The sequence below is a fragment of the Gavialis gangeticus genome, unplaced genomic scaffold, assembly GCF_001723915.1.
Source record: "Gavialis gangeticus isolate Ggan-Ray unplaced genomic scaffold, GavGan_comp1, whole genome shotgun sequence".
Lineage (NCBI taxonomy): Eukaryota > Metazoa > Chordata > Crocodylia > Gavialidae > Gavialis > Gavialis gangeticus.
Genome location: NW_017729033.1, coordinates 19,884,240 through 19,900,585, shown reverse-complemented (window position 1 = coordinate 19,900,585; position 16,346 = coordinate 19,884,240). Strand labels below are relative to the sequence as shown.

The window sequence follows — 16,346 nt, the reverse complement described above, 5'->3', positions numbered from 1 at the left end:
GTATCTCCCCTGCCAGGAATCCACCTGCCTGGCTGGAACAGGTAGGTGCAGCTCTGTAGCCCCCATTAACCCCAGAGCATCCAGGGCCAGTAGCGGCGGTGGGTGGGAAGGCAAGGGTGAGAAGGAGGGAAAGAAAAGTGTTGATGTGTCAAAACTTACTGCCTCCCTCCAGCTTTGCAGTGGGGTGGCAAAGAACGAGTAGGGAGATTAGGGCTTCCCCTCCTGCTGGCTCTTATAGAGAAGGCCCATCTGCTTGCAAGGCGTATAGCACGTATTACCCATGTAGCACGTCCTTCTAAGAAGCCACCACTTGTCATCCTAACCAGAAGCAGGCTGGGGCATCAGTTGCGTAAATGAATTGCAAAGTCATGTTTTCCTGTAAGCTGCTCGTGTGCATTCGCTTCTTTTTTGGTAATGTAGATATTTGCAAAGGGCTTTAAACCCAGCATGCAACTTCCTCCCTGGTGATAACGCATGTGCTGTTGCTGAGCCTGAGCCTGCAGCAGGATGTGTTTTTACTTTCCTTTTAGCAACACCCATCTGACAGACCCAGCAAGTCAGCAGGGGCGGTCTCAAAATGTGTGGCTTGGGCAAAATGCAGAAAGACACTTGTGAAAATGCATTTTGCTGTATTTCTGTGAGAGAGGCAAGGGTTTCTTAGGGTGATATCTTTTCTTGGACTATGTTTCTGATCAGTTCTAGTGTGGGGTGGTAGGGGACTACCAGGGGGTGCAGTTGTATGTGTGTGTGTGTGTGGGGGGGGTCTTTTTGTTCTGCAGCAGGTTACTGTGGGGGATTTGGGGAGCTCTTTTCAAATGTACAGTCTGTTTCTCTACTGGAGTGGCCTTGTGGTAAGGGGGCAGACTTTAGGCTGGTCAGGTGGGCATCGTGGGTGTGCTCCGCTGTGCAGATGCAGTTGTATCCAAGGGCCTCGTTGTGGGTAACGGCTTTTTTGGTGTGCGTGGCAAGATTACTGGTCTCGTGGATGTAGAGATGGTGGCCTTTAGGTTTTCTATATATAGTGGTTTGTAGGTTGCCATCCTGTGTAGTGTGTTGAAAGTAGGTGTTAGTGCAGGCATATTCCAGAGAAGGCTTAATGGAGGAGTGATGGTTAAACCTGCGATGGTCACATAAAAGATGTCACCCTAAGAAACCCCTTGCCTCTCACATAATTTCTGGACCATCGTGGCTACAGCAACACTCTTACGCTACCTGTATGTCTGTGTCAGCGATGCCTCCCTGCTGCAATTGTGAACAAAGCGCTGGGATGAAACAGGAGAGAAAAATTAACTGATGATCTGAAGAGCTTAGACAAAGCAAAACCATCCCAGCCCTGTCACACAGACTGGACTGCAGCCTCAGCTCCGAAATGCCATGAACAGCGGGCATGAAAATAATGGCGCCCTTGCAGGATGCCCTGGGATGGGGGGCGCAGATTGTGGAGCCCCCGATCCTGTGTGATCTGGGACTTGAAAACCGGAGTTCTCTGCCCTCCACCAAGCGCCTAAGGTAAAACGTTTGCAGTGTTTGCTCACTGATTCCCCGTGCTCGACTGGAGTCCGCGGAGACCCAGCCTCCATCGCTCTTTGTCTTGGAGCATCTTGGCGGGGCCGCAGGCTGGGACCCCAAGCTGAGACACCAGAACTGGGACACGGCAGTGGGAGGGCAGCAGTGGCTGTTGGGGCCCTGGGCAAGAGGGTCATTTGGGGCTTCTTAGAGGTTTAATTCTGAGGACCTATAAGCAAGTTGGACATTTCAATTTCACTTTGCCCTAGCCATGAAACTGCGATGATGGTATCTTTATGCAATATTGATAATACAAATATTCAGTGTGATTAATCTCTATAAAGCGTGGGGCCCTGGCGGTTGCCCAGTTTGCCCTCCCTTAAGGCAAACTGGGGAGGGTCCCTTGTGCAAGCGAAGGGAGTTTGCTCTGACAAGGTGCAGCAGCTGCCCTGAGAGGCCGCACTGGTGGAGACCGGGCCTCAGTCGCGGTTCCGCACTTTCCCCCCGGTCCCTAGCCCGAGCCGCCGGCCAGCCCCGCTCGCTCCCAGCAGCTCCTCGAGCCCCCCTCGCCTTGCCTGCAACGAGACACACCTCTGCCGCCTCATTGGGCAGCTCCCCCCGCTGATTTGCATAGCTCCCTGCCTGCCAATCAGGCGCCGCTAGCTGTTTTGCATATGGGACGCCGGCCACTCAGCGAGCGCGGGGGCCGGGCCACCACGTGCTGTTGCTAAGCTTCGGCTTCTAAATTGTTACTATCGCGGCCAGCCAATCGCTGCGCCGCTCGGATCTGTCAACATTCTCTCCCTGAGCCAGGGGGGAAGGGGAGGGGGGCGCTCCCTTCTCTCGATTGGCTGTGCCTCGGGTACCAGGCCCGCCCCCCGACAGAACCTCCGCGGCCCATTGGCCGGCGCGGCTGCCCGTTACTTTTGTGTCAAAGTAGTTTATATAGGGGGACTTGGAAGTCCCCAGCGCTGAACCCGGAGCGGTGGCGGGCGCTGCGGGGCTGGGGCAGAGCCGTCAGCGCACAGCGCGCCATGGAGCTCAACTCCCTGCTTATCCTCCTGGAAGCAGCTGAGTATCTGGAGAGAAGAGACCGAGGTACCGCGGGGCTGCGGGCAGATGGTCCCGCGCCCTCCTGCCCCGGCTGCCTCCGTGCACGGGGCGCTCCCGCGCGGGTGGGGGGGGGTTTCTTTCCGAGGGAGGGTGCTGCCCCTGCCCCTGCCCGGAGAGATGCGCGGGCGCCGCTGACGCCGACTTTGTCCCCAGAAGCAGAGCACGGCTACGCCTCGGTGCTGCCCTTCGACAGCGACTATTCCCGCAAGAAGAGCAAGGGCGGCCCCATGGCCCGGAAATCCCAGAGCAACAGGTAAGGGGCGCGGGGCCGGGGACCCTGGACCGCCCCGTGCGGGCTCCCCCCGCCTCGCGGCGCCATCTTCCCCGGCTCTGTTTTGATCTGCTATAAACACTGCCACGCGTACACCGCCTCGGCGCTGCGGGCCCTGCCCCGCTCCCGGGGCCGCCGCTCGCGGCCTGCCCTGCCCGGCTCCCCCGCCCTCCCGCGACCCCCCCCGGTCATTTCCAGGCAGCAAATACCCCCCTCCCCCGCGCACCCCTTTGCTTTTTTGTTTTTCCACAGCTGGGACCCAGAGGAGCCGCCTGGCTGCTGCTGAGGGAAGGAATGTAGCAAATATTGAACTTGAACTTGCCTGCCTCTTTTATTTATTTTTTTTTAAGTGCTCGGGGTGAGCTGGGTCTGCCGCGGTCTGACCTCTGTCCTCGGCGCCTGCCTGGTGGTTTTTTCGGCCGTTCCTGCGGCGGCCCCTACCTGTGCCGCGAGGGCTTTGGCCGTGCGCAGGCTCTGCCGGGCTGCCCGGGCAGTGCCCAGGGTGCTGCGTACGTGTGGCGGGCGCTCCTAAAGATGCAGCGCCTCCTGATGTGGGAACCTCCTTCGCTGACCCTGTAAGGTCCTTTCCCAGAGCAGCAAATATGCCCAGATGGGCACCGCCACCTCCTCTGACATGTGGGGGCGTCTCGCCCCACAACATGTCTCCTTCACAAGCGTGGGGGTTGTTGCCAGTCCCTCCGGAAGATGCATAAAGGATCTCGACTTGCATGGGGTTTATTCTCCAAATCAGAGAAAAGTTGGTCTCAGCATGCAGGTTATGGCAGTGCTCCAGATTTACACTGGGGAAATGGAAGATGGAAAATGGCCCGGTGGTGGTTAGTTAATTTAAAAAGCAGTCGTGGCCCTCATGACATCTACCACTGCGTGCAGCTACCACTGCAGGGCAACGTGGAGGAGTAAGGGGACTAAAATCTTCCCCCATCATGCACTTAAAACCAAGCTGATACCTCTGGGTGTAGGAATTACAGCATTGCTTTTTATTAAGTGCCATATCCCACACTAGTGTGTAAAAACCTCTCTAGATGCTTTCCCAGGAGGGGGTTTAGGCATGTTATAGAGACAGGTTTTTCCTAGCAGATTCGCTATTTTGTGCGGAAGGATAAATACGGTTTTGGAAGATTAACCCAGGCAACTAACCTGAGCAGAACTTGATGCTTTCCAGCTGTATTGTTCATTGCTTTGTCCCAAGCCCCATTTCTGCCCTTTGTGTGCTAGAAATCTTTATTACTAGGGGAACCATTGGTCCATCATTTCTCTTCTTGGGTTTCTCGCTGTCCACTGCAATGAAGTCATTTGTTTGGATTGTAAGCTGCTTTCGTGAATTTTTAGGAGAGGATTTGTAAGCTATCAAATGTGATAGAATTAATATTTCTTCTTACAGATTGGTAGCATTATTAAAACAAGCACACATCCCTGCTTGCAGTTCTCGTTCTGCCTCCCTGATGTTTCTCAATTTTTTTGTTCCAGTCTGATTCTTGTTAAACTCTCATGTGATTGTTATGTATTTAAAAAGGCATTTCTTTTCTGTTAGCAGTATTTATTATAGACGGGAAGGGTAAATTCCTACAGTGAGGCAAACTACCTCTATAGAGGGGATTCAAATGTGGCTGAGGTCATGGATTTGGTCACACACTATAGTTCCTTGTGAATATTTGTCTACATGCAGGGAACAAACATGCTACTGAGCAGCCCTCCAGTGTGCCAAAATAGAGGCCTCTAACTGGAAATAGCCCTGTGGTACAATAAAGAATCGAGGCCCATGGGCAGTGTTTCCTGAGGACTTCAGTGTGTGATTGCCTACTTTGCCTGTTTGTATCTGTTATAAAATGCTAGACTTTTCTCAAGAACTTAAATTTGGGTCGGGGGAGCAGAGCGGGAGATGTACATTTGAACACATGATCACCTGTTTAAACAGCACTGTTGGAGCCAGCTATTGTGTATAAAGCCTTAGAATTTGATTGTAACACTCACTAAGACCATACAATCAAATCTTCAGAAAGCAATTCAAGGATTAAGAAGGATAGACAGCAGGCCAGAATTTAGAGGGTCCTGGGTGGTGCAAGATAAAATGATCCAAGTCAGGCCTGGTGCTGGCCAGAATGTGGAACTCCAGATACATGCAGACATGACTGTGTCCATGTCTGGAGAGCCCCACCTTAGTGTCATGATTTAAATAGTGTGTGGGGGGGGTGAGGGTGGGAGAGTAGCTCATCACATGCTGCAAAATTACAGGACGTGATCTTTTTTCCAATAGCTTGGTTCTTTTGCAGCCCCATTGTTTCCAGGATCCTCAGGTCTGAAAACTGACCTGTGATTGGATTGTCTTGGGTAGAAATAAAATCACACAAAGAGTTACTTTAAAGCATGAGGAACATCTTTTTAACGTTGGGATCATTCAGAGCTCGGGAAAAGAACTGTGAAAAACTTAACCAACCTTACATTTTTAGAAATAAGTATGAGAAATTTCCATCCAAATTACACTTCCTTTTAAAAGTATGGGTTACTGGAAACAGGTGCTTATAGGGAAAAGTGCCTCTTCAGTCCTGCCTTTGATCACTCCTGGCATGCTGGAAGGCTTGACTGTCAAACCACTTGTAATTTTTGCATTTGTTTGCTGTTGATTTTGATCACATTAAAATTTGTCAAGTAATCTCTTTATAGTGCAAGGGAAAACATGGTCATGCAACATGAAAGCATCAGTTTGAACACCACGTTCTACCATATTTGTCCCATATCTGTATCATATATCACACTTGTTTATGTTGAGCTGGTCTGCACATTCCCTTTTTAATGTACAGTTCCCTACCCTAGTGTGAGCCTGTTTATGCTTTCCTACTTCTCACAAAGCAGATATGAAGATTATTTTTCTGTGCTGTTTCTTTGTTCATACCATGTCTTCTATTAACGTTCAAAAGTGTTCTCCTCGGATACTGTTGACCAAAAAAATGCAGTAGCAGATGAGATGGGATTTTTGTTTTTTAGTCAGAATGGATGATTTGAGGCCCGAGCCTGTAATGGTCTTTCCAGGGGAGGGGAGGTAAAACTAGGTATGGTGGTGTAATATTGAGAGCTGTGAACTATTTGATTATTGTGCAATAAATATCTTCTTTTGCTTGAATAATAACCATAATTCCTACAAGCAATGCAGTGGGGTACATTCAGATCCTTGCTAAGGTAGTCAGAATGAAAACAGGCTTAAAGAAAGAATATCCAGATATAATCAAGTTGTGCCTCTGGGGTTTTACTAGCAAATGTTAAACATTCAAATGGCTTTTTCACCGAGTGCAGTTTGATGCAGTGAAATGGATGTATTGCAGATGTCGACAATACATTCAGAGGGAATAGTTGAAAGAAACAGTGAAGTTCAGGAGTAAAGCAGTCATTACTGTCGATAGGAATAGATTGTAGTTTGCAGATGATTCAAGCTTTCTTGTTTTGTTTCCTGTTTGTAATGACGACCTAGCAGAGAGAAACCTATGGAATTTGGTGCCTATATAAAAGGAAGAACTGGTAGTTTGAGCTGAGCCCCTGGGGACACTATCCCACATCACCCCCCATGAGGTCCTGGAGTCTGATCGACACTCCCTTGCACCGTGATCTGTCTCTTCCACCTGTCTAACACTCTGCTATGATCAAGCAGGCTCCTTTTACACTGACTTCATGAGTCTAAAAGACTGTACCAAGCAGTGGGAGATAAGGCCTGATGTATGTCTTGTGCCCCTGTGAAAGGATCAAAAATGAGGTAAAATGCAGACTAAAAACCTTACTGTTAGATACCTATCAACTGAGGTCACTGCTAAATGTACTGGTAGAGCAGGGATTTGGATGTCTGTGGTGTAGTCTGTTTGCCCTGGTAACTTGAGATGTGAAAAGGAAGGAAAATGAAAGCAAAATGTGGGTTTATAACACATCCTCTGTATCTTTTAAAATGAGCCAATATTTATATTAATGTTTTGTATGGGGTGTATGATATGCTGTGCTCTGTCAAAGGTGTATGTATTAAAGAGAGCATTGGGTCAAAACTGCATTGGAACCGGTGTTAGGATCCAGATCTTTTAGTTTAACGTTGGCCTGCTGTGACTAGCAGCAGTGCCCGCACAGAGCAACGCAGGGATCAGGGCCTGTTTCTGTTTGTTTGTTTGTTTGTTTGTTTGTTAAATGAAAATCCGAGAGGAAAATTCCTAAATCCGGAATGAGAAAACCCTGTGTTTCTAGTTTTGCAAAGCTTGGGTGGATTTGGGGGTCAAGTGATTCCCAAATCCTTTAGCACATGTCCCTTAGCAGGCAGGTGTGCTAGAAGGAGCTCCACGAAAGTGGAACAAGACCTTCAAGTTGAAAGTCTGCAATCTTCTCTCTCTTGCTATCTGCATCTCTGCTACATTGTAGACTCTCTTTAGGTGATCACATGCCATTTCTTAAACAGTATCTTGTTACATTGTTTGTTTGTTTGTTTGTTTGTGTGTGTGTGTGTTTGCCTCTTCTGTCTTCCCTTGTACCCCAGCCTGGATAAGTGTTTTGGCATTTTGTGAAACCTTCCACATGTTTTTCTTATGTTTTAACCTGGACTCATATTTCTGCTATATTTTCAGTGCAGAAACTCTCCCTCTTCCTCACCTGGCCTTGAAAATGCTGTGTGGTGCTGGGTGGGATTTCTTGGTATGGCAGACCCTTCTTGAGTGACTTACCTGTTGACCCCAGGAAAATGGCTCACTTTAGTGCTCTCAAGCCTACGCTAGAAGGCCCTAGCATAGGCAGACTGGGAACCACCATTTTAAAGATGCTATTGTTTATGCTTGTTGCCATACGTGTGTGAGCAACACTGGGAGCTGTCAGGCAAACATCTGGCAGACACCACTGTTCTAAACACCACATCTGCTACTGCTAGGCCCATCTACTTAATGAGAACATTTCAGATGAGGTTTCTAATGTATTACTTTTTGTGGCTGTTTTGACCTGCAGTGGTTCCTAGATCACAGTGGTTCCTAGAGCACAAGGTACAACAGGAGGATGCTTCAGATGGGTGGAAAGAGTTGGAGAAGATTATTTCTGTGGGCACACAGAACTGAGCTTGCGGCCAGCAAAGCCCTTGTCAGCTAGTAGGCAAGGCCTTAGTGTGTTAACTCTTGACTCGGGTGCTTCCTGACTTCATACTGCTTACACAGGTAGTCTCAAGATTTCAGTGATGCTGCGACTAAAATGTAAGTTGCTAGGAATATTCCTCTCTTTAAACAGGGGAAAAAGAGCTTCTGTCTCAAGCATTGGGAGCCTCTGCTGGCTTGTAAGATGTTGCAAAGACAGCATGTAAATTCTCTAATCAATAATTATTTGGCTATACAGCACCTGGCTGCAGTTATGCCTGATACTGGGTTGTGAACTACAGAAGAAAACATCTCTTCAAGCTTTATTTGGCAATTTGTGTATTAGTAGAATCAGAGCATAGACTTTCACACCCATTTAACTACTTGGTAATATATAAATGAATAGTAGTGCTGTCTCCAGTCAACAGCAGTCCTTAACCTTTGCAGCAGTGGTGTGGAGTGGCACAAAGTAGCCAGGCTTTATTGTAGATCTGATCTCCCTTTCATTCTGGATTATTTTCTCTGTATAGAAAATGTTTGTTCCTGGCGTTCCCCTGTCCCATCCCTTCCGCTCCTTCTCTGCCTGGGGCCGCCCACAAACAGTCTTGCAGAACACTAACAAAAGGGGCCAGTTTAAAACTGCTTTAGTTGTTTGGTGCAAGCACGTGTGGAAACCAGCCTTTGGATTTCTTTCCCCCTCTCTGGGTTTTATGGAAAGCAGAAGGTATATCATAAAGGGCAGATGTTTTTTTTCCCCTGTGCAGTGCTCTGTGCTTCACAAAACTGAAGAGGGAGATGAGCAGAAATAATTAGAGAGCTTTATCTTGGGGAAAGGTGCAACCCTTCCTAATTAACCCTCACAGCCCACCTGTGGGGCAGGTACTGTAGAAATATTAATTACCCTCTTGTAGAGAGGAGCTGGCAGGTGGCATATTTGATCCCAGATTTTTTATTTTCTAGATAGGTATCTGAAGTGCTAGGCCTTTGCAGCCAAGGCCTGTCACTTATTTGAGCTGCTGAAGAATGTAGCTACTAGTAATTCTTTGCACATATATACCCATTTGATTATGGGTAGGTCCCATAAGTGCATGACAAGTCAGGTATGCATTAATTGCTCCTAATGTAAAGCAACCTACTTTCTTAGATTTTGTTCCCTGACAGAGTCCTGGATGCTCGAACGTGCCTTTGGATCTGGAAGTAGGTTAAACCACTTCCCACTGCGGTGGCTGTAGCTGCTGTAGTGCCGTGCTATGGACAGGCTCCGGAGTTCTACGGCGAGGCAGCTACCTCCTGAACTAGAAGCAGCATAGCTGCATTTACAGAGCACAGTGCCTGGGCTAATTCACTCTGCCTCTCACCAGTGCCAGTTAGTGTAGTCCTGAATGTTCACACAGTCAGTGCTGAGAGGCTGACCTAAATAGCTGGCATAGGCATGGCCCCACATGTACACAGCTATCCCAAGTCTGGTTCAGGGGGTAGCCTGCAGGAGTTGCTGTGTTCCTGTGACCCCAGCAGCTTCCTGCTGTGTCTTCTCAGGATGCAGCAGGACACTGTCGGCCACCTGTCTGGGACTAATTTTCAAACTTGGGGTGAAAGTTCTACTTCAGGAGACCCTTGGGGATACTGGCCTCCTTCTCTCCCTCCCCACAATTTGGAGCAGTCCTGGAGAGTCTGAGCCGGAGTAGGAGGTGTAGGTATTTCACTCAAAGGCTTGCTGAACTGTGTGCATACCTTGGACTCTGGAGACCTGTTGTAGCTTAATCAAGCAGTTTGAAACTGCATTTGTATCTTCATACACACTGCCTTTTAGCCATCCTTGTATTAATTCAGCTGGGCATATTTTTCAGAATCCCTTGTTTAAGGGTTTCCCTACTTCTGCTGTCTTTCCACCCAACCTACAGCATAAAGTTACCTCTGCTTAGTCTAATAAGCTGAGAGTGTCAGCTGTGTAGTCTCCTATAGCAGAGATCCTAGAGAAGGATGGTGGAATTGGTTGGCTATGTGTAGTGGGTCACATGCATTGCTGCCGTAACCCCAGTAGACTTCCATGAAGTTGCATGTAGTAGGGATGAATTTAGTCCAACCTGTATTTTATTTGCCTTGTAAATGTTTTGTGAGCAATGCCTTTAAAAGGGTACATTTGAGAGGGCGTTGGGAGTGTTTCCCTGCCAAAAGATTTTTGCCTGTGTGTTTGCATAAACACTGGGTTGATATGACATTGCTCTTTTTCCTTAGGGACTAATTTCAATCAATCGGTCAATCAATTGGTCAATCTTTTGAGGTCAGATTGAAAATAAAAAAATAATGTATCCCTTTATAATCTTTTTGTTATCAAACTGATAAATGGTAGGTAATATTTGTGTCTTACCAAGGACTGTTTAAATAGTTTTTTTGTGTTTATTTTAAGCAGGAAATGTTGTGTTGTACACATGGTGCTGTTAAGTGACATGCTTCAGACATGGCACGTTCCAGGATACCGGAGGATTTTTCCTTTAAAAAAAGGGGGCGGCAGAAACAACCCAGTGACACACATTATTTCATTCCACTTTTAAAGTCAGGAGAGTCTTTTCATAGAAGTTGGACTGGGCTCACAAACCCCAATCCTGCAAACACTTCTACTTCTTCCCCTTCCCTTTTGCATCCCTGTTAAATTCAGTGAAGTTAGGGCCATAGTAAGTACAAGATCTGTTATTAATTTGGAATAAGCTGCTTAGGGATTTTTTAAATCAATGATTCCTGTACATGATCGTTACTCTTTTTGGCTCTCTGCAGCCCAGACAAGTATGTCACTGGCAGGATTTGCATCAATAATGCTGAGATGCACTGCAGCATCTCTGTTGGAGGTTAAGAGCAACCTATGTGAAAGCTTATAGGAAGAATCCCCAGCTCTATGCTGTACCCCTAGCTGCACAAGTTAACTATAAAGTTCATAGCCCATTCAAAGGAATCAACAAGGCACTCTGTCAGCACCCATAATGCACAGATATAGGTTTAAAGCATGCTCTAGGGCTTATGCAGAGGTGGGCATGTGGCCTGCGAGGCCATTCTGTCCGGCCTGTGGGGCCCCTAAAAAATTTAGAAAATTAATGTTTATCTGCCCCGGCTGCCTGTCGTGTCCCTCGATGGCTTCCCAAAACTCAGTATACGGCTCTCCGCCCAATATAATTGCCCGCCACTAGTTTATAGCATGGTTCAACATAATTTGTCCATGTGGATCCTGACACTGCAATATGTTACACCATAAAATCTGCTGCCACCTTCTTATCCTTGATCTTTACCTACTGGAATAATCTGTGCCTAATTTGACAAAACTAGACCTACTAGTCTGGGCAGCTACTGGTTGGAACCAGTAACAACTTCAGTCTTAGAAATGGTTTTAACGTCAACAGAATAAGTGAATGCAATTAACACTTCCAGCTAGATCAGTGAAAATAAAATGTGCCAACAGAAATTGAGGCAGTGTTCCCACTATTAAAAAACCCTCCATCAATTACCCTACTATTTAAAAACAAAATCATAATTGTCTCTTCAATAAAACAGTGACCTTTGTAGTCAATTTAGGAGTGTTTGTTCTAAACATCAGTTTAGAAGAGAGGCATTTTTTTTCATATTGATCCTTAGATGATGGCTTTTCTGCAAAACTGTGTAGAGATTTTTCCTTCTGCTTCTCTGAGGGTTTTGGAGAAACTTAAGTTCTGATTCTTATTTCTATTACTTTTTCCTATATACATTTTTCATTTCTTTGATCAGTTAGGGCAGGGGCTGGAAACCTTTTCCCTCTGTGGACTGGAACAATCCAGCTTCAGTCCAGCATAGGCCTGGTGGCTTCAGCAGCGCGTCAGCAGCAAGTGGGGATTGCCTGTACCTGTGCTGGGTTCAGGGAGCTGGAAGCTGTGCAGGCACTGTCTCTTTTCCTGGCTGGCATGTGAGCTGCACTGGTGCTGGGCAACTGGGAACTGCATGTGCATTGCTGCTGCTGCCACTTCCCCCCAGCTTCCTGCTCTCCAGCTGAGGCATGATCACAATGGCCGGGCAGCTTGACACTGCATCCACATCACTGCCAGCTCTGCCTTGCCTTTACCAGCTGCAGACTGGAAGCTGCTCAGTACCAACTTAGTTCTTCACTGGCTGGAAGTGGCATTCCTGCTAAAGTCAGAGGGCAGGGGGTGGAGAGAAGTGGCAGCAATGCAGGCACTGCTCCTAGCTGCCTGGCCCCAGCACAGCTTCTCACTACGTAGCTCCAGTATGAGCATGGGCAGAGGCAAGACCATCTGGATTTGCAGGCAACATCTAGTGGCTCCACAGGCCAGGTTCAGTCTGTGGGCTATATGTTGCTGACCCTGAGTTGGAACTCTTCCCTTTGTTCTTAATTTCTTTTTGGCTGAAACTTCTGTGGTTTGTTACTTTATTATATTAGTCAAATTCAGATGAAGTTGAGCCTGAACACCCTGTAGAAAACGTCTGTGCAAATCATATGATTTGTGTGTGAAAAAAATGCTCGCTCCAGTTGTGTGGTTAGATAATCAAGGGAAATAACTAAAAGAGACTGGCTCATTGAAGACTTTGGGAAGAGGTGTTAAAGCAACCAATTTGAAATGAGGTGTGTTAAGGGAAGAAGGGAAAGAATCAAGGGAAGGATTCCTCCAACCTCCCCAGCTGTAGTTTTTTGATAGCTCTTTTGGGAGCCACATAAGTGACAGTGTTCATTCACTCCTGAGAAATCCAAAAATCATTCTAAAACTAATTTCTTTTCTCTTTTTAATAGGTCATCGCACAACGAGCTAGAAAAACATAGGTAAGTCACGAGCAAAACATGCAATAATTTAAAAAAGTATTGCTGGACATGAGAGTGACCGCAGATAGAAAGGGATAATGTGTTGGAAATGCTGAGTTACCTGTGTAGTGTATTGAATGAACAATCTGAACTTCTCAGGGTGACAAAGTTAAGTGGATTTCTCTAGTATTCAGTATGCTGGCAATGACATTTCTCAAATACTGTAGTAACGATTGGTTAATTCTGAACCTTATGAATGTAGCAATGCTATTAAAGAAGCTGATTCCACTAACTGCTTGTTAGTAACCTTGATGTGTTACAAACAATATAAATTGAGGTACAGTGGTTAGGCTTTAAAAATTGGGAAGAATACATTGTGTAGAATTACTCTGAAAGTCAATTTCTGTATGCTTTTTAGTGGTCACCTTTAGCCTTATACTGAAACTCCTGCAGATGAATTTCTCATTAAGTCAGCTTCCTTGCTGAGATGGGTTTCATCCAGAAGATTGTGTTCCAGGCTGGAAACCAGCAACTCCTGAGCTGCAACTGTGGAGGTGTTTCTTGAATGCTGTGAAAAAAATGTATATATGTGTCAGTGAAGTTCAGGATCGCTTCTATTTTTTTCTTTTAAGGCCAGAATTTCTAACAGCCTTTTCCTGCCTGTGCCAGCAGCTGCCCATGCAAAAGTTGTGTGCATGTCTGGGAAGTCTTGTTTGCCATCTGCTGTATGTGACCTATGTGTAGGTGGGCTCTTCAGCAATAGTGACTCCTTAAGATGTACTGACTATAGCAGATGGGACATACCTTACACTTCCTTTCAGCCTGTAGGTTCAGTTTTCTTTCACGTCTCTAACGCTGTGGTTCTCAGACTTTTTAGACTTGAGGTATGCCCTGACAGATTCGAGGCACCCCTCAGAAAATGCCATGTCTTAGTTTTCACTCAGGTTTTGACTACAGAAAATATTACAGCAATTCTTTTGCTGCAGAGAAATCAGAAAGACCACAACAGTCGGGATGTTTTTAACACTATGGACTCCTATTTGAAAACTCTGGGTTTGTCTTGTGAATCACATGTGTGCACCTAACAGTGATAACATTGCATGGCACCCTGCAGCACCCTTGAAAGGATCTCAAGGCATGCCAGGTTGCACCCTGGTTGAGAATCACTGCTGTAACACCACAGCGTGGCCTGTCTTTCTGCTCATTTAGTGAGTGTCTGCTGGACTTTGGGCATTGCAAGAAGGGTGTGTGGCAAGTGTATAACCCTGAACCTAGATCCATTTGTATGCCTTTGAATACGAGAAGGGTGCTATTACTGAGGAAGGTGAATCTGTAACACTGACACTTCCTCTCCAGTCCTGTCCCGCAGTTGGATGTACACACTTAAATAGCTGTTTGCCATTAGAATTCCCCTCATAGGAACTGCTGGCTGGAAGTAGTTTCCCAGATCTGGAATGCTAGTTTCCTCACACGTTTCTTTTCATTTCTGTAGTTTAAACTTGATGTGACTGGATCGTGGCCCATACTAGCCCATCATCATCTTTGTGACAGGAGAAATTGGGGAAGCTTGTGGCCCTCTCTGTAGTTCTGAGCAGCGGGGCACTGTGCACTGGCAAAGACATGTATGTGCAGCAGGCTAAATGGTAGACTTGGATGGATCATCAGATGAATACCTGAGACCAAGCTCTCATGTCTTTCAGTTACCTTTGTGTGATCCTACAGGAATTTTTGAGGGAAGAATTTTGCCCTAAATACTTATCATCCCTTTCATTCTTTCATTTTCCTCCTCTATGCAATCTCATCCTTGCTTCCCCTCCTCTGTCACCATTGATCTGCAATGTCTGTAATGAGTGCCCCTCTCCCCAATTCCTCTTTATTAACACAGCATGTGGTTTCCTTTTCCTCCCTCTGCACAAGTCCTGAGTGTGTTTGAGCAGCACAGCATGGACAAGGTTTTAGTATCTCGTGCAGGTGCAGAGACAGAAGTCTTTTTATCATTCAGGTGAAGTTTCTCATTTGAGTTCTGCAGCATACCCACTTTTCACATGCGAGTTCCATAGTGTTTGCCCCATTGGCTTTTCCCCTTGGCAGTTTGCTCGCTTTCACCTTGGCACTTTGAGATAGTGTCTCATTGTGTCACTGATATTTCATTGCAAGTACACACTGCAGGCCCTGAAGTTGTATATACTTAGAGGCAAGTTTTCAGGTATCATAATCCCACTTACGAACATGAATGTGCCAAATTTGTATTAGTGTGTGTGTGTGCAAACCTGTACTCATATCAGCTGAGTGCCTCAGATTCCACTTCCGCACCCATTATCTGTGTTGAACAAATATGTGCCATTTTGTAATTTATATACAATATTTAGGCTATACACAATTTACAGATACTCATTTTTGTTAATGTTTCATTCAAATTCATGAAATATCCCCAGAAGGGTTAGTGATTTACAGTTGTAATAGGTCTCTGTAGCTTCATGAAGCTCCATGACAGCAGAGTTTGCTTCCTATTGCAGAGGTAGTAGGTATTCCCTCTCCAGAAGCTGTAGAGCATCTGTTGATGATTCCATATATGCTTCTTTTCCAGGACCAGTGACTTTGACTCAGCGTGGTCAGGTTGCTTTTTGGCTCAAGTACCCTTGGTGAATCTGACTAAAACTTCCATCTTTGTTGGCCAGGAAGGAAAAAAGGAGACCAAAACTCATCTTCTGCCTGCGTTGGTGTCCTCTAGTAATGGTGGATAAGTCAGTCCGCTCCTCCACTTGCTAGTAACAACTGAAAAAATTGATCCAACTCTATTCATTTCCCCAGCTGGAGTCTGTGAGATGGGTGTGGAGCTGGAAAGGAGGAAAATGGCTTCCTGAATTCCCCACCCACCTTTTTCAACAACGCCATCCATCCAGAGTTGGAATAAAACAGACAGTTGTAGTAGCTCCCCACTGGTATGCAGTGCCACTCAGGTTGTACAGAAATCATCTCCCTGTAAAGTCAGTAGCAGAATCTCCTTCATTGACCTCAGTGAGACCAGAACTGTTCCACCTGGCCTTTGCACCTTTGTTTCCAGGAGAAGCTGTGAAGGGTCAGATCAGGAAGGGATGCAGCACAAGCCACATCTCCTTCCTTTTTTTAGGCTTACCAGAGGACCCTAATGGATGCAGGAGAACACATGCATGCCACAGCTCTTCTAGGTCTGGCTTATCATGAGGCACATTAGGACACTTTTACCTGGTGATAGCAGTAGTGACATCTGGTTCAGAACCACCGAGATAAGTTGAGGCAGCACAACACTGTTTCTCAACCTGGGGAACCAGCAAATTCAAAAAAATCTGGGGAGACTCTCTATATAAAGTGTAGACATTAAAAAGAACCCAACTGTTTGGTATCAGTTTGGCTGTTCTGGGGCTTCTTTGTAGCTTAAACTCTCATTTTCTCGGTGCATGTTTTTTTCTGTGCTCTTGCTAGGGCATTGAGAGTAGTACAAATAGATGGATGCATTTGTGTAGGGGCCTAGGCGAGGTGACCCTGGAGGTCCTTTCACCCCTGTGATTCTATGAATTCTATGAGGCAGGACCTCCACTTGATT

At 46.4% G+C, this 16,346-nt stretch overlaps 1 protein-coding gene across 2 annotated transcripts in view; it reads left to right on the top strand.

The window, feature by feature from the left end:
• Window positions 1–2,445: 2,445 nt before the first annotated feature.
• MXD4 (MAX dimerization protein 4) overlaps window positions 2,446–16,346 on the top strand; it is a 60,249-nt gene continuing 46,348 nt past the window's right edge. Inside the window, exons 1-3 of one of the 2 annotated variants that reach the window (XM_019526107.1) lie at window positions 2,446–2,604; window positions 2,776–2,872; window positions 12,755–12,784. In XM_019526107.1, coding sequence (XP_019381652.1) covers window positions 2,541–2,604; window positions 2,776–2,872; window positions 12,755–12,784 — 191 coding nt within the window. In that variant the 5' untranslated portion in view covers window positions 2,446–2,540. Of the gene's footprint in view, window positions 2,605–2,772; window positions 2,873–12,754; window positions 12,785–16,346 lie in introns of both variants that reach the window. The other variant, XM_019526106.1, reaches the window with a different exon arrangement.